Source organism: Podarcis melisellensis (genome assembly GCF_964234715.1).
Source record: "Podarcis melisellensis genome assembly, chromosome: 2".
In the NCBI taxonomy this organism is placed as follows: Eukaryota; Metazoa; Chordata; class Lepidosauria; order Squamata; family Lacertidae; genus Podarcis; species Podarcis melisellensis.
Window position 1 is genome coordinate 46,565,335 of NC_138529.1, and position 27,503 is coordinate 46,592,837.

At 41.1% G+C, this 27,503-nt stretch overlaps 1 protein-coding gene across 20 annotated transcripts in view; it reads left to right on the forward strand.

The window, feature by feature from the left end:
- The window catches only part of TENM2 (teneurin transmembrane protein 2), a 704,879-nt gene that overhangs the window by 316,212 nt on the left and 361,164 nt on the right, over positions 1 to 27,503 (forward strand). For 18 of the 20 annotated variants that reach the window (XM_081899086.1, XM_081899100.1, XM_081899097.1 and 15 more), the window contains one exon: positions 9,371 to 9,454. In XM_081899086.1, the coding sequence (XP_081755212.1) occupies positions 9,371 to 9,454 (84 nt within the window). Of the gene's footprint in view, positions 1 to 6,572; positions 6,669 to 9,370; positions 9,455 to 27,503 lie in introns of those variants that run through there. The other 2 variants (XM_081899092.1, XM_081899098.1) reach the window with 2 other exon arrangements.

The following is a 27,503-nucleotide window of genomic DNA, read 5'->3' on the forward strand; positions in this document are numbered from 1 at the left end:
TGGAAAACACACAGTAGAAAATTAGTTTTGAGAAACTTGTTTTAGATGTTTCACATCAAAAAGATGGATGCTTCTGCCACCATGGGGAAGCAGTTTGTTGTCCTCATCTGTAAGCTTTGTAATTGTTAGAAACTATTCTCCCAAGGTAGTCAGTGATAAGGACAAAAGGAAACTACTGTTTTCACTAAACACATACAAGTTATAAAGGGCAAACTAAACCAAGGCCAATTAAATCTCTCTCCCTTGTGTTGTAAATGCAGCCGCTGAACAAATATACAAAATAATTACAACACAAAACTGTATACTGTTACAGTGGTACCTCGGGTTACAGACGCTTCAGGTTACAGACGCTTCAGGTTACAGACTCCTCTAACCCAGAAATAGTACCTCGGGTTAAGAACTTTGCTTCAGGATGAGAACAGAAATTGTGCAGCAACGGTGCGGCGGCAGTAGGAGGCCCCGTTAGCTAAAGTGGTACCTCAGGTTAAGAACAGTTTCAGGTTAAGAACGGACCTCCAGAACGAATTAAGTTCTTAACCCGAGGTACCACTGTATATAGATTGCAGGAGTATAGTTTGCATATTAAGAAAATATGCAAGGTTTTACTGGGCATCATCATTATTAAAACTATTCAGAAAGGAGGGCAGAAAATATAAGGTCCATTGGTAAAGGGTAAAGGGACCCCTGACCGTTAGGTCCAGTCGTGGCCGACTCTGGGGTTGTGGCGCTCATCTCGCTTTATTGGCCGAGGGAGCCGGTGTACAGCTTCCGGATCATGTGGCCAGCATGACTAAGCTGCTTATGGCGAACCAGAGCAGCACACAGAAACACCGTTTACCTTCCCGCTGGAGCGGTACCTATTTATCTACTTGCACATCTTGCTTTCGAACTGCTAGGTTGGCAGGAGCAGGGACCGAGCAATGGGAGTTCAACCTGTTGTGGGGATTCGAACCACCGACCTTCTGATCGGCAAGCCCTAGTCTTTGTGGTTTAAGCCACAGCGCCACCCACGTCACATTGGTATTGGCCTACAAAGACTTTTCTTTCCACCTGTTTGCTGGACATTGCTACTATTTGACAATTTGCCCACAAAACAGGAAGAAAAATGTACTGTCCAGATGCTCAGGACCATACAGCTTAACATTTCCTCCCATGTCACTTCCCTCATGAAAACTGCACATGTGCAGGCACAGAGAGAAGAAATGTGTTTCCCTTTCTGGGGATAGTAAAGTTAGGCTGCTTTGAGGGATTGGCATGAGGGAACAGGTTCACACACACACAAAGCACAGTGCCAATCTATAGCAGTTCGTGTTAGTCATTGTGGCCGCTCTGATACAAGTTTCCAAAATGTAACCCTGAGGAATCCAATTGCACAAATGTCCTGGTGTAGAATAGTGGTCATCTGGTACTATTTTCTGGAACCCCAGGAGGCAACGTAGAAGGAAACCATGGTATTGTGACTTTGAGAGGTGGGCAGGCTGTATGCCTGAGCTGCCTCTAATTCCTGGATGTAACACAGATTCAATTCCTGGAATAGCCAGCTCGCTTTCTGGTGAGGTAGTTGCTGTCTAAGTATGGGTCGTTAGAGTAACAAAGAAAGTGGCTCAGTGCCAGAGGACAAATGAGTGGGCTTTTCCTCCCTCAACTGTCTGTTAGTTAGAGAGACAAAGAGTTGAGTTATGTGAGCTAGAGCTGTAGGCTGGGCAGAGGGGAGAGGCAGAGCCATGCCTGATCCCTGTTTGAATCAAAGGCTGTGAGTATGGGAGAAGCAAGACCCTCTTGAGGTGTTAGTGCTGTGAGACCCTCCATTGTAGGATCAGATTGTATATACATGTAAATAAGTCATATATCCATAGACAGCACAATCTCCCTTGGCGTCATTCTGAGGAAACTGAACCCTGTGTAAGTGCCTGGAACCCTTGGAATCTCATAACGCTTGGCGATTGGGGTGGTGCACAACACTATTAAAAGTTACTGAGAGGTGTTGGAGAAACAACAGGTCACTGTTTCTCTCACCTTCCACAAGGCTATTTCAGTCCCCAAACCAGTACGGAAGCTGTTTTGAAATTAAATAAGTTGGTTAGTGTGTTGTGCTGATAACGCCAAGGTTGCAGGTTCAATCTCTGTATGGAACAACTACGTATTCCTACATTGCAGGGGGTTGGACTAGATGATTCTCAGGGTCCCTTCTAACTCTATGATTCTAAGCTCCTACAAGCATTGTATGCCACCAAAGAAGTGCATAACTAAGAGCATTGCTCTTGGGCAGCCTTTTCTTCAGGAGAATCCAGGCAGGTTTGGGCAGGATACGGTCCAAGTAGATGAGCAGACTGTTTCGCTTCCAGGCTGCTTAAGCCTTCAATTGCACTTGTGCCATTCTTGGTGGAATGAGACCTGAGGCTCTGCGGTTCTCCAGGTCAGCTTGAAATCTAGTGTTTCTTATCCTGGATTCTGCATTTAGCCTTGTGACTCAGTCACAAATTGTGTTCCAGACACTAATAATTTGTTCTTGTACTACCATTTTACATGCTAAGAGCAGCTTAGCACCTTGGCAACTGTGTGGGGGGAGGGTGCAGGGCCTTAAGTATGGAGGGCATTGCATTTTGTGTTAAGGCCCAAAGACCTTTGGAGGAGATACAAAGCATCATGGAACATTTGACAAATGTCTTGTTCTACTATGAACTTTCTGATGCTAAGAGCCATTCAACAGTGGAACAGACTACCTCAGAAGGTGGTGGATTCTCCTTCGCTGGAGGTTTTTAAACAGATGGCCACCTGACCGAGATTATTTAGCTGTGATTCCTGCATTGCAGGACCAGATGAATAATTCTACAGTTCTATACACAGCATGTTGCACCAACCATATAACATTTCCTGTCACAAGAATGCAAGGGTTCGGGTTTTGCAGAATGCACACACTAATGTTCAAGAATCAAATCTGGCTTCAATGATCTATGTTTAAAAGAGGAAATACTTTGCCATGCACTACATAGTTAAGAAATGCAAGAATTATAGGCATGCATTACATTTTCATTCTAACGATTCATGTACAGTATATTGTGTAATCCTTAATTTTATGGTACCAAAAGGAGTGCTGCTAGGATCAGGAGTAAAGTTTTATGTAAACCGTAAATCTGGCATATTGCAGCTATAAAAATATTTATTTTACACGTTTAAATTCAGTGCCCTAAATATTTAGATCCTTACATGTATGAGTGTTCAGAGAAATTAACTCTCCAATTTTTGAAATTGTTTTATATATATATTCCAAATACTGAACACAGAGTCCTTGGAAATTAACCAGCAATACTGTTTTTGTTTGTTTGTGGCAAACCTTTCAGGATTTTATTTCAAAATAAGTGACCATCACACAGTACTGGGGAAAGAGACAAATAATTCTACTTCCTAAATACTGTTGGTTCCAAAGAGCAGTTATTTAAAATTAGGTCATTTAGTGGATTGTGGGAGGACGGAAGATTAAAGGTGATAGCTTGTTATGATTAGACTAGGGTTCTGCTTCTGTTCCTGACTCATTGCAAAGCATATTGTGTGGATGAGCTGCTTGTGGGAGGACATCTAATGTGAAAGTAAGGTAGGCTTATCTAAATAGCACCAAAAGGAATTCTGTGAAGGCACCTGCCTGATATCAGTAGGCAGGGAGTTCCAAAGTGTTGATGCTGCCGCACTAAACAATTCAGTTCTTGCAGATGTGGTGCAGGTATGGGGATGTATGGTGTGTTGAGGAGGGGTAGTATCTATGTCGTGATCCTTCTGTGGTAGTTTGTCTACCTTTAGTCCCTACCTTGCATTCAACTATCACCTGTGGCTCCTTGAAGCTGCCAGCATGTGATAGCGGCCACACCTCGGGAACGGCCTTGACTGGCTGACGAAACAAAGTGAGGGTAGCCAGTGGGTACCTTGGTGAGATAGGGACTTTCTGTGCATGCAAATACAGGCTCTGGCAGATTGAGCAGACAAGGCCAATAATAAGTCTAACGGTCAAGAAGGCAGTTTCTGCATGTGCTGTAGAGGGAAGTGAGAGGCAACCTAGGAAGGTAGAGAGCCCATCTAGGAGAAGGAAAATTGATGCTAAACCTCTGCTGCCTTAGGGGAAAAGGCTAAGGAGTAAACCCTACATAAATCTGGAGTGGAGTCCCTAAGACAATTGGATAGTGCCTTGTACACCTCCTTCCAGCAACTCCTGCAGCCTAGCTGGCCAAACGTATTGCTCTGTCTTTTTTGGACCACATCAGCAGGACCAATAGAGTCTTGTCATCTGGGCATTCCAGAAACTTCATATACACTGCACAGGTCTGCAACCCAGGGCGGTCAATTCGGTGCTGCTCATGCAGCACTTTGACTTCAGTCTCAGAGGCACACTCCATTGTCTCTTTACTGAAGCAGCAATAAGACAGGTCAGCATGTTTGGATAGAAATGGCCACAACTTTATTCATTACGGATGTCAGTTGGTTTGCCTCAGGCATTGGGTATGCATCCTGAATCAACCAGCCCAATTGTTGGTTGATCATTCTACCAGGGTTGATCCTGGGTTAAAGGATCCCCCCATGATGAAAATCAAAAAGTGCAAACCCACCAGGGTGCCATTTGGGGAATTCTAAGGCCTGTTAGCCCCTGTCTGGCCCTTGGACAGAACCTTTCCCCCTGGACCTATTTACCAAGGTAACCTGAAAATATGTTCCAGTTTCGACTAAGGATCCAATCCAGTGTGTTTTTCAGCCATAAAATTGTGACAGTTGCTATGAGGCAGGCAAAGCCCCTAGACAGGTCCAATTTGTTTGCGAGCGAGCAAATTTATCGCTGGCCTCGAATACAGCGACCAATAATTCCATAGCAGGGTCATGCATGTGCTCTACCATCTTACCTTTGGGCAGGGCACAGTGCAGCTGTGAAGGCAGACATGAGTGGATACAGGCTTCCCCAAAGCCTTTCTCTCAGATCAGCCATAATTGGTTGAACTGAATTCAAATAATTGACAGGAAGACCTAGCATCCCTCATGAATGGCTACAGCCAATGAAAAAGGATCCTCATTCTCCTTTCCAGCTTTTTATTTATTTTTTTCAAAAATCATGAACTCATATGCAATTCACACAAGTGACACATTGTTAATATCACATTTTTAATAGCAGTTCTTCATTGGACACTACAAACAAAAATGGGGCTCACCCCCTGCAATAGCAGCCCAAACCATGTCATAATATTCACAAATACATGTGTGTGTGTGTGTGTGTGTGTGTGTGTGTACGCTACTACGAGCAGCTTTACACCAGTTTTGGACACTTACAGCAGTCTGAAATGTTAAGAGAAGTTTTGGACACTTACAGCAGTCTGAAATGTTAAGAGAAGTGCTATAAATAAAAGCACTTTCTACTTTCATGAGCATGCACTTTTGGCATGCTAATTACATATGTACAATCGCCCAAAAGGCTTTAGCTCTGTTCCTGACAGAACAGAAAACACCTACCTCAAAACTGGTAATATGATGGAACTCTAGCCCAGAGAATTGGAAGGAGGGGACAGGGGATGGGAAAAACCTATGAACACAGAAAGTGGAGTGTGTTGGATTGGGCTGAAGTCACGATGACTATCTGGTAGAGAAACACACATGAGCGGCACAGCCCCAGCCCAAACCCAGAAGCAGCCCATTTCGCATGCCTCTCCTTCATACAACAGTGTGTGTGAGAGAAAAACCAAACAAATATACGAGGCACTTTCCCCTCTCTGCTACCTGGGGAACACTCGCCTTTGGTGGGCTCACCTTTCCTCCCCTGCCCCTCTATTCTCTCCACATAGTTTTTAAATGAATCAGGAAACTGCTCTTAACTTTACTTTTCTAGTCCTGCACCTTTGGCGCCATCCCAATGACTCACCGTACAAGGTGGGCTGAGCTCAGGGCTGGAGAGAAAGGGAGGGAAGGAGGGAGGGAGGGAGAACAAGAGGAGAAGGCAAGGCGACAGCAGGAGCACTTCTGTTGCCTTGTGAGATGAGAGGGCCGTGTGGTTGGGTGGAGTCATGGGATTCCATGGAGGACAATGCAGGAGCTGCTGAAGCAGATTGAGAGGACCGGGATGAGGGGACCTCTCTTTGAAGTCCCATCAGGAAAGCGTGGTCATTGCAATAAGGCTTCTTAAACCCTGTATCTTCCTCAACCTTCACTCTCCTCATCTGAGCAGCACAAGGAAGAGGGCTGAGTGCTGGAGACAGAGGGACTCCCTCCTTCCCCAGTGCCCAGTGCTGGGAACCAACCACATCGTCTCCAGTCCCATGAGGTGCTGGGGTGAACCTCCTCAGCTCCTTTGGTGAGAACGGTGGCAGTTTCACCTCACGGGGCTGGAGCCAATGCAGTTTGTTGTTTCAACCTCAAGGTGTATCGCCAGATCATGATGTTTAGCTGGTGATACATCACAATGTTGAAAACCTGACATCACCCAGCCTAATGTCCAGTGTGACAAAGCAACATCCTTGGAAGCTGCTGGAATACCAGGAGTGTCCAACACTGAGCTTGACCTCATTAGCTAGTATTATATATATTTGGAGTTAATTTCCTTTCTATGATGCCAGCTATAACAAGATATATTCCTCTTCATTTAATGTTGGGTGATCACTGGCAACTTTAAAATGAGAAAATGCTCTCTGAATTATTACATGGTTAGTTATGATGAAATCAACTATTTTTAGTAGATAACATTCAGTAGAAATCCTGAGTTCTGCATTTCTAAGTAGTTTTGACTTGACTACATATTTCTTAGTATTATTCATAGCTTTTTGCTTGCAATGAAGGGCCCTTGAAAATCTGCAATATTTTCTGGTGCTTTAAAATCAAGAGTTACTCATCAGACAGAAAGCTCAGCTGATTAGACCTGGACAAGAGCACCTGAAAATGACATGGTTTGAAACACTCATACCTTTCATATCAGTTTTTACAGACAGCAAACTTCTCTTTGTGTACAGTACAATAAGAGCTCTTAGCAGCCTGCTTTTGAAATCACACATGGGTCTAGCTTTTAGATACCTATTGAATGGCATAACATTTTTATGTCAAATCGGCTTAAGAAATCCAACTGATTGTAATGTGGTTAATTTGGTAACAAATTATCACTGATTTGTTATGAGAAGTCCCAAGGTCCATCACATTAGACAAGTGGGACTTGCAACCAAGTGTTGCAGTGTACCCTCGGCTTCTAAAAGGAGTGATCTTGCTCTGATTCCAGACTGCCATTAACAGAAGCTATGCTGTGCTGTTCAGGCTTTTTGGAGCATTCTTCCTCAACCCTAGTCCTCCTCTCCAAAATAAAGCTTTTAGGGCTTTCAGCAGGCCAACTTCTTCACTCTGCCTTATCCCTGCTCCCCTGTCCTCTCCTTCTCCCCACAACTGCTACAACAACATTCATAATGTCCTTATTGGGGGGGACTTTTTGTTACTTTTAATTTACAAACTTATATTTTATTTATGATTTATTTATTAAAATATTTATATTTCATCTTTTAGACAAATGTTCTCCATCTGCCAGGGTATCGCTGAATATATAGAAACTACAACCTTTCGGCTGAACTCATTTCACTTTGAAAGCAATGGACATTCAGCCACCCAAGTTCATTATTAGAGGAAACTAGATATCAGAGATCTTTTAAATGGCAGGTCATGTGTTTAGTATATAGTGTATCGTGGGTATGTCATTTTTGCAAAATATAATTCCTTCATCTGTAACATGGGAATACAAATGTGGGTCAGGACAGCCAACGTGTTGTCTTCCAGATGTTATGGACCACAACTCCTATCATTCCTGGCCATTGGGCATGCTGCCTGGATCTACAGGGAGCCATAGCCTGAAACAGCTGATGGGTATCCCATTGGCTACCCTGGCGTCAGGGAAGAGATAGAGTTAGAAGTTTCCAGTTTCCCAGAGGGAGAAAGATTTCCCCAAGGTGGGGAGGAGAGCAGTGAATCTAATAGAAGAGAGCAACAGGAACAACAGGGAAGGACAGGATGTTCACAGGAAAGGCAAGGGTTAAGTACTATTTCAGATTCGGAGGAGGGGAGATACAAGCCAGCTCTAGTGAGGAGGTTAGAAAAAAGAGCGGGAAAGCGAAAGGAACGGGGTGTTCGCCATTTTGAGAGTGGCTGGTCACAGAGAAGCAGAGCTCAGAAGGTATCTGAAATAAGTAACTCTGAGGCATAATAGCTAAAGATAAAAACCGTTTATAAGATGGTTTGTTAATACGCAATAAAAAGTTATAAAAGAACAAGAAGCGTTTGTGTGGTGATCTGACACCTGGTCTAATTCTTAAATAATAATAACTGGCTGTGTTTTGATATTAGTGAATTTCCACCTCATCCCATCATTTTTCCATGGAAATGCTCTGCATTGTGCACAGCTTATCATCAAATGTATCACAGATAATTTTTAAAATTGATTCCAGAGGTGCTGCAACTTTCATTTCCTCTACTGATTCACAAAACTGGATGTGTGCACAGGGGGTGATTGACCCCTGGTTTGGAGCCATATCAGCCCCACCTCCACCCCAGGAAAATTGTTCTCCTTGAGTTTACCTGCCTTTCTCTTCTCTCCTTATTCTTTCCCTTTTGTGTCTGTTAAATGGGGTCTTCTTGTTTTTAACCATCTTTATACCATACCCAGAACATCTTAGGTCTCTTATAAATGCCAAATAATAGTGGGTTTTTTATTAAGAAAAAAGAGAAGTACTCCATACCAGTGAGTAGTGGCACAAAAAAGGCTTGGTTATACTAATTTTTAAAAATGAGTTTAGTGTTGATATTCATAGATGCATTGAAAAATGTTTTGGTTAATCTGAATAGGACCTGTTTGATTTTTTTATATATGTCTTCCATTGCAAAATGCTTCTTAATATGCTTTCATAATGATTCCTAAAAAGTCAGAGAAATTACCTTTGTAACTAATACAGAGTGATATAAATTGGAAACATGTTATTAGGCTTATTCTGTTTATTCTCAGTTACTTGGTTTCCTGTCTAATTTGCATTCTGCAAAAATAATCCAGATGATGTTGATTCTTTATTAATATTTGTAAGTAAAGTAACTCAAGGCAAAATCTATGACTTAATATAAACAGACAATATTCACATTGAAAATTTGTTCATGAATGGTATAGTCCACGGGGACTAATATACATTACACCTAGTAATTCTATCAGCATGTTTTTGGGATATTAGATGTAGTTGCACAAAATGTTTTGCTGATGTGTGGTGGGTGGCGAAGGTGAACAATTCTCAAAATCCTGACTGCTGAACATGCCATCTAAAAATGCTTGTGTGACAATGAAGGCTGATGAAGAGCTGGTTCTAAAACTTATGTATTTTATTTTATTTAGATTTTCATACACAACTTTCTGAGACTTTGAAAGACAGACAGACAGGCTGGCAGCAGCTGGCTGAAACAAAGAACTCTCTAATACGTAAGGTTTTCATCTTCCTTAACCCTGTATTTCCTATAACTCAATTCACAGCCTTGCTAGCTGTGTGTTTCCAGCTTTGATTAGTCTAGCCAAATTTATATGATGTTTTTACTTTTATTTGTCTGTGTGCTTCTTGTTTGCTGGTCAATGTTACTGCTTAGAATTAGTTTATTCTTTTAAAAATATTGGTTTATGTATTGGATGGAGATCTCATTGTCAAGATACAGTACTGAAAGTGTGAGATGTACAGCACCTAGTGTTGAAAATATGGAAGGTTACATGCATTTTATCTTCTTAGAAAATGTGGTTACAGAATCTGATACTTGCCCTTTGACCGTTAAAATACAAAGTTTGTTTACTGCAAATGCTCCACTACTTCCGCTAGGACCTCTTCCACATAATATCCCCCCCCCGGGGGGGGGGTTCTAAAAGGATGCACATGAGAAATTTGATTATACATCCATGATGGATTCTTAGGAAAGCTACCAGGAGGATCTGGTCGGCATCTTGTCCTATGTAATAATCTTTTCTGAAAATTCTACACAAAAATAATTAGTTCAAATATTCCAAAAGTCCTTAAAGTAAATAATATTTTAAATAAATTACCTCAGTAACAAAAATGGTAGCGTATAGGCTTTTAACTCACTAAATCATTACATGGAACAACTTCTGTGAATGCAATGGAACTTTCCCTCCCTCTCCTTCTTGGTGCCTCACATACAATCCAGAAATCTGCTCCAGTGGGTTAAGGGAATCTCCAGAGCAGATTTGGGGTGCATGCAAGGGAAGGAGAGGAAGGTGGAGTTCTGTTGCACTCATATAAGTTGTTCTCTGTGTGCAGCGATGTAGTTTTATACTGTCCTTTGGTTTTTACTAACTTAGGCTGCTTCCTGTGCTATATTTTGGAAAACAATTCCTCAGTGCAGAATGAACTCACATGTATAAAAACATGGCTTTTACTTACTGCGTACGTGTGTGTGGAGGAGACCTTTCATTTTATAGTTGCTCCCGTGTGTGTTGCTGCTGACATAGAAGAGCCAAGTTTTATACATGTGAACACTGTTTATTAATTACTGTGTCTTGGACCCTGGATGGGCTCCTTCCATTTACAGAGAGCTGTTTCTATCTCAGGCCTCTGCCTGTCTGCTGACTTTAGCCCAGTTCAAACACCCCAAAACTCTCAATTTTCTCCTAACTCCCAGTGTGTTGAGGGAGGGGCACCCATTTGTCCTCTGGTGTAGAGCCACTTCCTTTGTTACCCTAATGACCAAGGTCATCTTAACCATATGCACCAGGGGTGCGGGGCGCCGGGCTCTCAGGGGCACCAGGCCGAGAGTCCGGTGCCCAAGAGTTGGAGTCCGGGGAAGAGCCCACCTGTCAGAGCGCCATGGTGGGCTCTTCTGCTGTGGGCTCTTCTGCGCCATGAGTTGGGGGGTGGGCGAGCCAGTGAGGCACTGAGGCGGCCGGCTAGCTCCACCCTCTTGCACGCCTGGGATTGGCATAGGGCCATGGAGAGGCCCGTCCAGCGCACGCTGCTTACACCACGAGGCTCCTGGCTTCGCTCAGTCGTCGATGCAGACGCCTTGGGCTGGTTTGTTGCGCCAGGGCTCCTTATGTTTATTGTTTTCTTTTCCTGAGCTCCCTAAAAAAAGGTTGACAACTCTGGGCAACCTGGGGGGAAGACGCCAGGCGGATAGTTGCATCCTGGCGCCGCATATGCTTAAGATGGCCCTGCTAATGACCCATACTTAGGTCCATTACTAAGAAGGTGGTCTGGCTATTCCAACTATCAAATCCTCACTGGATCTGGGAATTAGAAGGGACTCTGGCATATAGCCTACCCCCAAAAACCACCCTCACAACAATATATTATCCTGCCAGTGGGCTCTCATGTCCAGCCAATATACATTTGATATAATTTACATAAATAAACTTCTTTGAATGGGAATGATGCACACTGCAGTATATTCAGTTGTGCTGACTTGTAAAAGGTGCTGCCTAAACTTCAAGACCCATATGCAGCTGCAACATGATTCTTCCAAATGAAATTATTTGTGAGTGTGTTCTGCACATACAGCACATCCACACATTCGCCAGCTGGTCATCTAAGGACTGTCAGCTAACCCTTTGTTGCTAGCCAAGTCTGTTTTTATGCCAGTTTCCTTTATTTACTAATATTTGAAAAAGGTGGAGGGGTGCTCATAACAATGAAGGATGCTTGAGAAGTATGCTTCCAGTTGAAGACTCTAGCTGTAGATATTATCCAGATTAAGATTCAATGACATACTATATATTCCACACATATGTAGCCATAATTTTTGTAAGCTAACAAGGAACACTAGATATATGGTAAACATGTGATTGCTTATTTTCCTTTGTGTGTCTTTTTGGGAAGCTACTCTTCCTAGGGCTACTAACCAAAGTGCTAATATCTCATTATATGATCTTGTTATTTCTTCCACACAAGTGACCAGAACTGGTCTCAAATTATTCTTAGCTAACTTTCCTAACATGTCAAACATGAAACTTGAAACCTTTTGCATGAAAAGCATATTCTAGCCATGAGTGACAGGCTCTCATAACAACAAAAACGTAGCCCTGCTAGATGAGATAAAAAACTATCTTCTCCCGCATCCAGTTTCACACAGTGGCCAGCCAGATGCTCAGAAAAAGGACATGAGGCAGTAGTCCTTTTCTGCTATCGTTTCCCAGCAATGGTTAATTTGACCTAAAATGCTAAGAAAAGGCGCTTTGTCAGTCACCCACCCCACCTCATTCAGCTACCAAGTTTTGTTGACAAGGGAACAGTAATGTACTATAGCATTTCCAAATTCAGGAAGAAAATCATTTGTTTGGAAAGGTAGCATACGAGGAATACAAATTATAAACTACCCTTCACCCTAACATGCAGGGAGTTAATGGCACAAATGAATGTTCAAACATACATTTTCACTACAGTCTGAAACTACTTTTTCCTCAACTCTTTCACAGTCTGCAAGTGGTCTGTTTCTTATCACTTCAGGAAAATTTGTAATAATGACACCATGGTGTCTTAATATTCCCTGAAGGCTAGTTTCCTTTCCTTTCTTACAGGCTGTCAGACATGAATACTATGAAAACTTATGATCAGCCATTATATCGCAACATTCATAATGTGTCTCAGTATCTGCACCCAATAACCACAGTTGCTTAATTCATGCTAGGAATAATTTCCTCTCGAAACCTTTGCTTTCAATTTGAAACACTGTGTTTGCTTTGGTCCATTTTATTACAGTACTTGCCAGGAACTTGTTCTAGTAGAAAGGACAAATGCTGTTACTGGTATAGTTTGCACATGGTTACATCTAAAAAGAATCACATCATTCGCTGTAGAAAATTGAGTAATCCTATTGCTCTGACAACAATAATAATGATAAGCAAACTGAATATTTTGTTACAGATTTCATTTGTGTGTGTGATTATTTACCTCAGTTAAAGCACATGCTTATAAAATGCATTTTTACACATTAAGATATAACCCTTTAATTTATTATACCTTAATATGGGATGAGAATCATGTCTACATATATAATCTTAATGTAGTAATTCAGAAGTTGGGCATTGTATACTGAAATAACAGTATACTACATAAAATGACACAGATGTGGGAATTGGCAGTAATATCAGCATTGCAGTACTAGCAATTTGTTGAAAGAATTATGACCAAATCATGCATTTTGGTTCTGTGAATAGACAGATGGCACAGACTTTGTCATCTATCTGAGGACACATCCCTACAATGACTGCAGTATGTTTCAACAACACATGAGGCTATTGTAAAAGCAAAACCTTTGTTTCTCTGTAAAGATTAGATCCTACATGTATCTTCCATGAATGGAAGGACTCCTTATGTTAATGGAAGGTGTTTGATCCATCAGAGGATCCCACTGGTGGAAGGGCAGAAAAGACCATTTTTGCTAATTGCCCTGACTCCCCTGTAGCAGCACCCCATCCCAGTTCTAGAGGACCCCGCAATTGTGCAAAGCAGTTTTGGGAGGTGTGCCACAAGAGTTTCACTGAAACATTTGTGGTAGAAATAAGTTTTTGTGAGGGTGAATATTTTCCCCAAACCATTCTTACATGACATTCTTGTGGGGTTTTTATCACCTATTGGTACCTGCTTCTTTTCCTAACCTGCAAGTTGTAATTTAACAGGCTCCTTCCTGAAGTGATACCTATCAATCAGCAATTAAGTTGGCAGTTAATGATACCATGTCATTATAAAGCCAATAAGATATGGTTATGTGACCATCTTACCAAGCCAGGTCAGATTGAAGGTGATTTCACTCTTAAGTAGAAAAACATTTTAGCCCCATTTTGTATGGATTCCCAAACAATTATTGAAATAGGTGTACTTATTTCATGGAAGCAATGTTTTTAACAAAGTGTATTCCATTTTATTTTTGTGAGTAAGGTTGCTTTAAACATTCTGTGCATTCCACTAATAGTTTTGAGTATATATTCATTTTCAAAATATATACTCAAAACTATTAGTGGAATGCACAGAACATTTAATCTACTTTTCTTTTATTCTGTATTTTAAATGGCATAGAACTGCCTGTGTTCTAGACATACATAGCCTTTTTTCTAGATGAGCTCTTGCTTGTAGCTAGGGGAAAGCTTTCTATTGTGCTGTTGTTTGTGTTGATGACTACCACTTTTTGAAAATGGTTACACAAGTTAAAACTGCTTTGAATGTTTTACAGTAATCTTTTAATTGGTTTTTAACAATATATGAATTCTTGAAAATATTGTGAAAGCCAGTTAAAATGTGACAATAAAGCACTGTAAAAGCCAATTAAAAGGTTAAGATTGATTAAGCCTGGTTTTAAAGCCACTGGGCATGATGTGCAATGAGAGCTTGTTTAACATACTGCAAACTAAGGAGTCACTTGTTCAAATTTTTCTCAGCCATAAATTAACTAGATCTCAGGCATGCAACTATCTTAGTCATAGCCCTATATCTGCAGTGCAAGGATAACAATTCTGGATTAATTTATGAAGATACCTAAATGCATGTGATTTGCTTAAAACATTCTACAATTGCAGTGTGCATGATAATCATTATTGTACCTTCTCACAGTGCAATCTGACACAGATCTCAAAAGGTAAAAGGTAAAGGACCCCTGACAGTTAAGTCCAGTCGCAAATGACTCTGGGGTTGCGGCACTCATCTCGCTTTACTGGCCGAGGGAGCTGACGTTTGTCCACAGACAGTTTTTCCGGGTCATGTGGCCAGCATAACTAAGCCGCTTCTGGCGAAACCAGAGCAGCGCACGGAAACGCCATTTACCTTCCCACCGGAGCGGTATCTATTTATCTACTTGCACTTTGACGTGCTTTTGAACTGCTAGGTTGGCAGGAGCTGGGACAGAGCAACAGGGGCTCACCCCGTCGTGGGGATTCAAACTGCCCACCTTCCAATTGGCAAGCCCTAGGCTCTGTGGTTTAGACCACAGCACCACCTGTGTCCCAGATATATTGAGAAGTAGATACCAGTAAGTTCAGTGGGTTTTACTCCCAGGTACCTATGTATATATATCACTACTGTGGAACCTCAGTTTTCAAACGGCTCCATTGACGAATGATTCAGAACTCAAATGCCATAAACCCGGAAGTAAATGCTTCCGTCTTTGAATGCGCCTTGGAAGATGAACTTCTGAGGCAGCTTCCGTATTGAGTTTTTCCTATTAATTTTTCTGTTTTGAGGCTTCTGTATTGAGTTTTCGGTTTTTGACTATTTTGGAACTCGAATGGTCTTCCGGAATGGATTACGTTCGGAAACCGAGGTTCCACTGTAATATAATTTGCAGAAATGTGCAAAGGTTTTTTTTTAATTAATTATTCTTACCTCATTTATTTTCATAATATCACCAGTGCGGCTCAAAGATTACTCATTGAGCTTCATGGAATCACTGATCAGGAATCTAAATCAGTTATCTCCCTGACCAAACCCCAACGTGCACCTCACTATATTTGCTCATGCATTCTGTGTTCTGCTGGTGGTGCACAAAAAGGTTCTGTTTTGCAGTTCATTTACTCAGAAACTGAAGAACTGAGTTAAGTATAGTTTGCCATTTTTTCAGTTCCACAGCTGAAATGGCGCCATTGTACTTCATATTCATCTTTCTAACCCTTGCTGTCTCTCTCGTCCATTCTCTTACCTACTCTTATTTTATTCTGTACTGTTGATATTTAAATTCCAAGTTCTGTTGAATAGGGATATATCTTTTCCTCAAACAAGGTGATAGCTTGTATGTTTATTTTATTTTTTACCTTTACTACATTTACACCCTGCTTTTCTTTTTTCTTTTTACCTTTACTACATTTACACCCTGCTTTTCTTCCAACAAAATATCTGTGTAAAAGGCTTCTCTTCCTTTTATCTTCACAACAACCTCATGAGGTAGATAAAGCTGACGAGTAACTAGTCAAAGGTTTACCCTGTGGGTTTCAGGGATAAGTGGTTATTTGAATGTGAATCTTGTAAATCTTAGTCTGATACTAAGCCACACTTAGAATGACCAACTTCATTGTTATTTTTACTCTATGACACTGTTCATAAATACTTGACAGTGGAAGTTCCAGTATACAACATTGTAGACCACAACAGTGTGTGACACATTCTACTCTTGCTGAAGTTGGTGTGATTATTCTCATTGTATGAAAGTAGATTATATACAGACACTAGTTAGGTAATCACTGTGGTAGGGAATTGTGCTCGGTGCTGCTACCTATAAGCAAAAGGGGCAGATCAGCTTCCAACTTCAATATGTTACAAAGTTTCCTACAAAGTTTCTTTCTGATATTGTTCATTCAGAAAACTGAAAGGGGAAATCAAAAATTTCTCCATTCCTATTTGTGATGGTACCTGGGTATGGAGGCATGAGAAATAAGTTGTTGAATAAAGACATCTGGGACAGATGTCTACATCACTCCTGTTTCCCATATGTCTGTGGTGTTCTAGAAGTACTGTACTGAAATATTTTCATGTCCTTTATTTATTAATTTTCTGTGATAAATAAGCTTACAAACTGAATTATAAATTGCTTTCATCCAAAGAAGCCTAGTGCAAGAAGCAGGAAGGCACTTTCATTGTGGACTCATCTTCAGTATGCCCCTGCACCATACCCAACACCATCCTAACGTTCCCTTGACCCTCCCAATCAGCTTGTTTTGGGGGGAGGGGGGCTATGACAACAAGCTGGGAAAGCCCTGTTCTATGAACAAAACAGTGGCCATGATTTAAAAGTTTCAAGTCTTTGATTTTTAATTTCAGAGTGGCATCTATAAAACCTTTTAAGAGGTTTTAAGAAGGCCTTCATAGTATAGTTTATATTTCCAAAAGAAATGACAGGTGTATTTTAGCCTACTGTGACTGTATGGTTATGAATTTAGATCTCTAAAATTTCTGTCATTAATCTTAAAATAGCTACTAAAACACATAAACTTGGCAATTTTCACACCCAACTATTTCTATCGTCATAGAAAATTGCATTTAAATAAACCAGACACTGTTCACCCTGTTGCAATTCCACTGAAGGTAACCCAGTAATTAGTTTAGTCAACCCGGCTCCTTCACTCTAGGTTTCAAATATTTATTCCTATTGACTTCATACAGGTTATATGTTTATATAATAGGCAAGCAAAACTGTATTTACAGTACATCCTGCAGGTATGTGCACTGATTTCTACAGATGCCAGTTTCAGATTGAACAATTAATTTTCTTACAACATGCTGTTTTGCCCATGAATCATCTCTCAGTTCATGTTGTAAGCTACATTATGAAATATGTGTGCTTAGTATATAAAAATATAATTTGTAAGTATTGTATCAAATATATTGGAGGGGGGGTTAATTGCAGATTAGTTACTAGCAGAAAGAAAACTGACAACTGTGTGTGATAGAAACCCCCAAGACAGATTTATTCTTTGTTACAGAATTTGTGTCTTCAGAACACTCGTATTCGAACCACCAAATTTGCAAACTTTGTTTCTGAAATAAAACAGATTGCATCTTGCAAGATGGAGCTTCTGGCAAAATACAACATTGTGTCAGATTTATATAAACTTATATCGGTGCATTGTAACATGTCCTGGAGAATTTGAAACCATGAAAATAAGTGTTCATGTTTTATGAAATTCAATGACGGCAGATTTTAAAAAACAGCATTTTGTATGGCACTTTTTACATAGGTGGCAGTTTTTAACACAAGCTGTGACAAAATAAACACCATCTCTTAGTGCTGACTAATTCCATAGGATTAACGCTGGCTGATTTCATTCTATTTTTTAAAGCATTTTTTTCAGAAATAGCCAATGACACATGTGGTATAGAACAGAAGTGCTTACATATCGTTAGATGCCAGGCGAAAATGTTGTTCTCTGACCAGGCCTTTGGCTGAGTAACAGTCTATGGCCTTTTAAATTTATGTATTTTTTTGTCAGAGAGGGATTATTGGTTTGTTTGTTTGTTTTGTTTTATTATGTATTTTCTGTTCTCATTTTGTATTTTTGTGTTGTAATAGGCCCTGTGATCTTCGGATTAAGGGCAGTATACAAATTTAATAAATAATAATAATAATAATAATAATAATAATAATAATAATAGGGAAGTCAAGCATAAATACAGCTCAGCAATTGAAATGAATATGATTTCAGAGTGTTTTCCTTTGGGTGGATGCTGCTGCTTGTGTCAGAGGCCCTATGGGTAAGAAGTTCCCAAATCTCAAAATTGTGGAGTTCCTCTAGTAAGGGCATTAGATCAGCAATTGGAGTCTGGCTAGTTTTGCCATGACTGTAATATGAGGGGCCTAGTTGATATTGGCGTTCTGCTGCCTCTTGAAAACATACCTGTTTTGACAAGTGTTCCCTTGCAGTTGAACTTTCTGACCTAATTGTTTAATTCTTTTAACTCTTTCACTTGATATGCTTTTTAACAGGCTTGGTTTATTGTATATTTTAATTATGGATATATTGAATGTTTCGATGGAAATGTTTTTATGTGTATTTTAATTTTGTGTGGATATTTTATAATAGGTTTTATATTTGTAAACAACTTAGAAGCCATTTTGACATGTAAGTGGTATAAAGTGGTAGTCGTAGCAGCAGTAATACATATATGGATAGATAAATAGTATATATTTTATGTTTATATCCTACCTTTCTTCCAATGAGCTCAAGATGGAACAATACTCCTCCTCTTAATTTTATCCTCACAACAACCCTGTGAGGTAGATTAGGCTGAGAATAGTCCAACATTCTGACAACACACTGGCTCACTACTGTTACTAGTAATGGAGGCACATAAATGATTTAACTTGGCATAGGATCATAGACAGGCATTGCAATTTTATTTTCTTGGAAGTGATCCCAGATAGATTAATGGAAGTTACTTGCAAGAAAATTGTTTAGGATGACAAAATGCAGCATAATTATCTATATGTCTACTCAGAAAGAAGCCCTATTGAGGTCAATGGGGCTTAGTCCTGGAAAAGTATTGGATTGCAACCCAATACTACAACCCTGTGCACTTGGAAACAAGCTCCATTGAACACAGTGGGACTTGTGTCTAGGTAAGCATAACTAAGATTGGGCTGCACACACAATAGTGTATCCTTGATTATTTCCTGAAGTCGTTAAAGCTTGTGCACCTGTCTTTCAATTTACAATACAGTGGTACCTCGGGTTAAGTATTTAATTTGTTCCGGAGGTCCGTACTTAACCTGAAACTGTTCTTAACCTGAAGAACCACTTTAGCTAATGGGGCCTCCTGCTGCTGCCGCACCGCCGGAGCACGATTTCTGTTCTCATCCTGAAGCAAAGTTCTTAACATGAAGCACTATTTCTGGGTTAGCGGAGTCTGTAACCTGAAGCTTATGTAACCCGAGGTACCACTGTATTGTATTTTCTGTGGTATCCAGAAGGCATGAAGAAGCCTAGTTTATAATAATAATAATAATAATAATAATAATAATAATAATAATAATAATTTATTATTTGTACCCCGCCCATCTGGCTGGGTTTCCCCAGCCACTCTGGGAGGCTTCCAACAGAAATGAAAAATACACTAAAATGTCACATATTAAAAACTTCCCTGAACAGGGCTGCCTTCAGATGTCTTCTGAATGTCAGGTAGTTGTCCATCGCCTTGACATCCGGTGGGAGGGCATTCCACAGGGCGGGCGCCACCACCGAGAAGGCCCTCTGCCTGGTTCCCTGCAACTTGGCCTCTCGCAGGGAGGGAACCGCCAGAAGGCCCTCGGAGCTGGACCTCAGTGTCCGGGCAGAACGATGGGGGAGGAGACGCTCCTTCAGATATACTGGACCGAGGCCATTTAGGGCTTTAAAGGTCAGCACCAACACTTTGAATTGTGCTCGGAAACGTACTGGGAGCCAATGTAGGTCTTTCAAGACCGGTGTTATATGGTCTCGGCGGCCGCTCCCAGTCACCAGTCTAGCTGCCGCATTCTGGATTAGTTGTAGTTTCCGGGTCACCTTCAAAGGTAGCCCCACGTAGAGCGCATTGCAGTAGTCCAAGCGGGAGATAACCAGAGCATGTACCACTCTGGCAAGACAGTCCGCAGGCAGATAGGGTCTCAGCCTACGTACCAGATGGAGCTGGTAAACAGCTGCCCTGGATACAGATTTGACCTGTGCCTCCATGGACAGCTGTGAGTCCAAAATGACTCCCAGGCTGCGCACCTGGTCCTTCAGGGGCACAGTTACCCCATTCAGGACCAGGGAATCCTCCATACCTGCCCGCCTCCTGTCCCCCAAAAACAGTACTTCTGTCTTGTCAGGATTCAACCTCAATCTGTTAGCCGCCATCCATCCTCCAACCGCTTCCAGACACTCACACAGGACCTTTACCGCCTTCACTGGTTCTGATTTAAAAGAGAGGTAGAGCTGGGTATCATCTGCATACTGATGAACACCCAGCCCAAACCTCCTGATGATCCCTCCCAGCGGCTGCATGTAGATGTTGAAAAGCATGGGGGAGAGGACAGAACCCTGAGGCACCCCACAAGTGAGCGGCCAGGGGTCTGAACACTCACCCCCCACCACCACTTTCTGAACACGGCCCAGGAGGAAGGAGCGGAACCACTGTATGACAGTGCCCCCCGCTCCCAGCCCCTCAAGACGGTCCAGAAGGATGTCATGGTCGATGGTATCAAACGCCGCTGAGAGATCCAGCAGAACTAGGAAACAGCTCTCACCTTTGTCCCTAGCCCGCCGGAGATCATCAACCAGTGCGACCAAGGCAGTTTCAGTCCCATGATGAGGCCTGAATCCCGACTGGAAGGGATCCAAATGGTCCGCTTCTTCCAGGCGTGCCTGGAGTTGTTCAGCAACCACTCGCTCAATCACCTTGCCCAAGAATGGAAGGTTTGAGACTGGGCGATAATTGGCCATCGTGGCCGCATCTAAAGATGGTTTTTTAAGAAGCGGTTTGATAACCGCCTCTTTCAGCGGGTCTGGGAAGGCTCCCTCACGGAGGGAAGCATTCACCACCCCACGAAGCCCATCGCCCAGTCCTTCCCGGCTAGCTTTTATAAGCCAGGATGGGCAAGGATCCAGGAGACGGGTGGTTGGCTTCACTCGTCCAAGCAGCCTGTCCACATCCTCGGAGGTAACAGATTGAAATTGATCCCACACAACTTGACCAGACAGGACTCTAGCACTCTCCCGCCCCGGCCCTGCTCCCACGGTGGAGTCTACTTCTTCCCGAATCTGAGCGATTTTATCTGCAAAAAAATTTGCAAAATCATTGCAGGAGAACATGTGGCCCGTACTGGGCCCCGATGTTACAGGTGGTTCCGCTAAATTGTGAACCACCTGAAAGAGTCTCCTGCTGCTGTTTTCTGCAGATGCAATAGAGGCGGTGAAGAAAGTCTTCTTCGCCGTCGCTATCGCCACTTGGTAGGCTCGACGTTGAGCTCTAACCCGGTCAGATTCAGAATGAGTTATCCGCCACCGGCGCTCTAGCCGTCTCAACGATTGTTTCATTGCCCTCAGATCTGTGGAAAACCACGGGGCTCTCCGGGCTTCATGCAATCGGAGAGGGCGCTTCGGAGCCAAACAGTCAATAGCCCTGGTTAACTCCACATTCCAGCGGGCCACCAGGGAATCGGCTGAAAGGCCATCAACATGGGATAAAGCATCCCCTACCACTCTCTGGAAACCATTTGGATCCATTAAGTGGCGGGGGCGGACCATCCGAATCGGTCCCACCTCCCTGCAGAGGGGATGGGTCGCAGAGAAGTCTAGTTGCACCAGGAAGTGGTCTTTTTCAAACCTTAAGACACTGAGAAATTCATGGCAAACCTTTAGGGAAGCATCAGATATCATTATTTTCCCTCTTTTATAATCATTGATGTAAGGAAAGGACATCAGAAGACTTGGAAACACCATACCAGTGAGCACTGAAAGGCATACATTAGAGAAAGTTACAGATAAGGTAGCAAGACATTGTGGCGGCGGGGGGGGGGGAGATTAGAGCTTTAGTGAAAGAGCTTTCTCACTAAAACTGTCTTAATGCTTTGAAATAATGGCTCACACTAATGACTAAAATAATTGTAGAATATCTGGGGTGTTACTGTAATGACCGCGGAACAGCAAATGAATTAATCATTGTTAACGATGATGAATACTAAATTGATGAAGTCTAGCCTTGCCCATTAAATGGTTACTTTGTACCATAAAGATGGGTTTAGAGTAGACTAGGTTTTCCACATCTGTTTCACATGTGAATTGCTTGCTATTTTGTCTTTTAGTTTTCGTTGGGCTCTTCTTGGTTCCTCATGTCTTATTGAACTAGGGGAATAAAGTGGTCTAAGTAGGACTGACTTGCTATCAGTTGATCCAGTCTTTCACTACTGGAGACCTTCCTTGTTTCAGAAATATTAAACCTTGAAAGTAACTTCCATCTCCCTCCTTTTTCTCCACAAACAAGCACATTAACATGGACTCTACCCTGCTAGTATTTCCAAGATCCAATCTTATATCTTGTTTTATTCTAGTCTGTGCTTTGTTCTTCTCATCGCCTTGACTGTTCTTCTTCACTTTCCTCCCCCCAATTGTTTATTTGTTTAAAATACAAGAACCATTTAACACTTATCCAGCAGTACATCTAATGGTGTTTGTTTTATCCATTGACTCCAGACATGAACTTACACATTCAACATTTAAACATATTACTTAATGTAACCCCTTCACAGAGAATATTGAGCGGTTGGTATAACAAGGTCTTGATTTTGGCCTTTAACATAGTTAAAGAAATGGGTCCACATTTCTTGGAAGGTGTCTGTATTCATTATGCCTTTAATTGCCCTCCTCTGTCTGGTAAGATGCTCAGACATTGCTGTATCCCAGATATTATTTTTCCATGTGTTCAGGGGTATCTCAGTCTTTTTTCCATTGTTGAGCTATTGCTAATTGTATTGAGGTCAATAAGATACTATTTCTCTGTGGTGCAGGCTGGAACCTATGTCTATGTCCAAAGACTTGGAATAAGTCTTTGTAGGACTAAGGCACCCTGGCTTTTTGTTTCTGTGCTGTCTTTTCCAGATTTTAAAAAAATGTCCTTGCCAATCAAATCATTCTTTTACGGGGTTATTTATTTACTTATTTTATATCCCGCTTTTATGGCTACATTATCCAGCTCCTTAAGTCTTTGTAAAATGACTGCTGCAAGAAACTCATCTATAAGTATAGCCAATATGTGGAGACCACCTCTGACAGCCCCACCCTTATACAGGGTTCATACTGGTGTGGAGAGCCTATAGGTGTACAACTGTACATACACAGACGCTCTGGTGATGTTCCACTCAATATAGAGGTTATGACCAGAGCCATGCGGTTGCAAGAAGGAGCTACTTACTGTGATCACACAGCAACTTCCATGAATTAACTATATATGTAGAAATGGGATTCCTACAGCCTCTAAGTTATGAAGACTCACTTTAAAGATCTTGGTCTCTGGGTCCTATTCCCTTTTCCCCAGCTCTTTTAGATTTTTTATTATTTCCTTATCCACATAAGCTCGAGCTGAAATGCGTAGTCTAACATTAAGTGATATATTAATTAGTTAATGCATTTGATTCCCTGGTGGTCATCCATCCACACACTGACCATATCTAGTTCTGCTTAACTTCAGCAAGGTGGTGGTCTCATGTGACTTCAGGCTGGACCTTTGGCTACCTACCATGTTTATATGACATATTTATGGTGGATAGCAGGAGTGCCAGCTTGCCCAGGACTGTGGATGCCATGCAGCATGCATGGCCCTGGCACTGAAATTTGTGGGTGCTTGGGCCCCCAGGAAGTTGGCACCTATGGTGAATAACATTTTGCGTAATTCACATGGTTCATTTGAGTAACTCTAGCTGTTTGATAATAATATATGACCTAGGTAACTACAATTGAATTGAATTGTGTTCACCTAAGGTGTCATTCAGACACTACTTTATTCCGTCTTTCTGATCTTCCTTACATCTTATTAATTTTTGTATAGTATGTGATATTTCGCATGATGTAAAGGCAACTTCTGGAAATCTAGTGGATTCAACCCCATTAACTCAGAGAATTGTGGGACTTTTAAGTTGTAATTTTCCTATGATTTTCATGATCACACCACTGCTGCTCACGTGGCGAACTTTGGGGCAGATTCTGAACACATAATTCTTTCCCACTGTTTAAATATTTTGTGACATGGCAGCATATTGATGAAAAAGGAACAGTTGCATATTGTAACAGGTACTGCTGTGTAAAAGAAACATTAAAAATTGGGTCAGAATGTGCTAGCATTGTAACGAGTAAAACTAAAGCAGTAAACCCCATATCTGAATGCAATCTAATGTGAAAAGTTACTTTTCCTTTCTGCTCACCGCCTTACGAGGATTTTGTACAGCTTGAGTGAAACGGAGACAGATCTGTGCCTTAACTCATTACCTGTTTTCCATGTAATTTATTTTTGGAACATTTATCCTAAAAGACGGCTGACCCATGAGTTATCACTACTCTGAAGTCCTTTACTAAGGTAATTTAATTAACATCCATGTACTTATATCATCTCACTTTTCTTCTCAGAGCAACCAGGTTAACAATTCTAACCTTAATATTTAAGATTTTTTTTAGACCCAAAAGTGTGTTTTAACTTTGCTCTGACTACCAACGCTTTAATGAAGAACTTCTGTGTGGCTTTGAAGACTTTCTCCTCTTCTAGGTACCTAAGGAAGCTACAATAAAAGGAATAATTTATATCTGCTTTATCTGTTATATTTGAAAACATAAAATGTACATGAAAGATAATAATATTCCAACATCCCACCTCAAAACGACTGAGAACCACTTTCAACATAGTGGAATGTCTTAAAAGTACATTAGGCTACGACTTGACTGAAGCTAAGCAGATCTGGATCTGGTCTGTGCTTTGATGGGAAATCACCTAGGAACCGTGCACACACCACCTTGGGGGTTTCATGTTTGGACCTATGAGAATCTGGATTCAAAACTGAGTTTGAAGTCATAACATGGATTTTTGACACCATGTAAATCATTTTCCCCAGTAGTGGCTGGAGCTGTAGAACAAACCCATGAAGCTGTCCTCCAACATCTACATCTCTTCAGCTTCCCTGGAGGGGACTAAGGCTGGGGAGCATAGCAGCAAGTAAGCTGTAGTGATGCAAGTTTTGGGAGAGTGGCTGTGCCTCACCATAAATATTTGTGGTTTTTTTCCCTTTAATTTTTTTTAAAAAAATACAGTGTTCCCCCCCCCCCAAAAAAAATGTTTAGGGGTACTCTCATTTTGACTCAAGAAAATCACCATTTTATAGTTCAGATCGGGGGAAATAAATACAGTAAATGGACAAAAGTACAAAGATTCACAAAATGTTTAGGGGTATGCATACCCCCGAGTCCTCCAGAAAAAAAGCACTGAATATATATGATCCCTTTTACTGAATCTTCCCTGTACTGGGAAAAATGGACACCACACTTGGATAATAATGGGTTATGATTCTTCACATTTGTAATAGGTATTGACAATATTGAAATAACCAGGTGGGTGGAAATGTTTTTCAAAACCATTTTACGTGGGTTTTATAATTAGTTGCTCAAAGTCAGTTAGCTGTAAACAAAGCACTTAAAGAAACCATAGATCTCATATTGACTATATTATTTATATAGCTAACTGGATTTCTACTAGTAGCAATTTTTCTGCCCCAAAATGGTATGAAATAAGTCTGATACATATTTATGTATAAGGTGGAATATTGAATATTAATGACATTTGAGTCAATCCTTTTTTATCATTTCAAATGATATGTTACTTTGCATAAAATTAAAGATTATATCAGATGTCTCTTTGACTTGGCCTAAACTGAGTAAACCTTGAAGACATGAATTATCAAAAATCTCTTTGAAATATAGCCTTGCCCATTATGTATATTATGATTTCTGTTTTACTTTGAAACATCTTTCCAGTTGCTCTGCATGAAATTAGAACAGAAGATCACTTATGCATTCAAGTCTATTATGAATTTTCTGATGCTTTGATAAGGCAATAGATGAGTGAGAACGATTTTTGTCATATTCTTATTTATATAGCAATAGGGTTTGATTTGCTGAATGGGACTAGGAGATCTTTGTTGAACCAGTCAAACCCCAGTAGTGTTTCTTATAGAGTTTCTGCTATTTTGTCATTAGCCCTTTTCATACATTCCAAATCCAGCAAAGTTACCACAGGGCAGGAATCAGGAATAGCATCTCTTTGTTGCTGGTTCCGTAACCATTCTCATTTTACAAAATGCAGGGCTCAAAAATGAACCATCCTAGGGCACTCAAGCCTGTTTTCTGACATGGACCCAAAATAATGCTTTAAAAATAAACATTGTGTGTCCTGCATAGAGTTGGTATTATGTTTGTAATCAACTTTCTTATTTCTGTGGCATAGGTTCTCTTTGATAAAATAGTTTCTAGAACTTCTTCAAAAAGGCTTCAGGCCTAGTTTTAGAAAGAAAATCAAAGGTCACCTTGCAACATGACCTCTGCTGAAAAAGTGATGTGAAGAGTGAGACCCTGTTTATTTTTTGGACCTCTCAGTGCCTATCAGTATCATCAACCATGATAACTTTTAGGATAGGCTGTTGGGTTGCATGCTGGAAATACTGTGTTGTGGCAGTTCTGGTCTAGTTGCTGTAAACCACAGGAGGAGAGCTGCTTTTGTGCTCGAATCCTGCTTGCGGTTTTCAAACAGGCATTTGATTGGCCACTGTGAAAACAGGAGGCTGGCCTAGATGGGCCCTTGATTCAGAAAGCTCTACTTATGTTCTAACTTGCATGAATGAGGGATTCCAAAAGGTGGTACTTTGGGATTATTGCCTTACCCCGTGGTTATGGGATTGTTATGGGTTGTTATGGGATTCCAAATGGCTTTATTTTATGTCCCATGTTATTTAACATCTATATGAAACTGCTGAGATACATTATCCAGAATTTGTTGCCAATATGTTCATGACATCTAACTCTATTACTTATTTTCATCAGTGGATGTTTTGAATCAGTGTTTGGGCGCAGTAATAGGCTAGATGAGAGCCAGTTGACTGAGACATAATTTAGAAAAGATGGAGGTACTATTCATGGGAGCTTTTCCTGTGGAGCTGAATGATGTTCAGTCTGTTTTGTAGATTGTAAATTAATTATTTAGAAATTAATTAACTATTTTATATTACCATTGTCACACATGTTGTAGAAAGCTGCAGGCTATCCAGCTTTGAAAACTGGGCCTACACCAATACTCAACACAGTTGTGACCATTGCTGACCAGTGGTGTCTTGTGCAGAGGTGGATTTTGGGGAGTGGACCTGATTCGGTTGCAGAAGGTGCAAGATTGCACAACTGTTAATTAGAATGGAGCGTGACAGGTGGGGGGCACCCATTTTTTGTGTTGCGCAGGGCATTGCTGACACTTGAGACTGTCATGAGTCACACTGTTTATAAGCCCTGATGG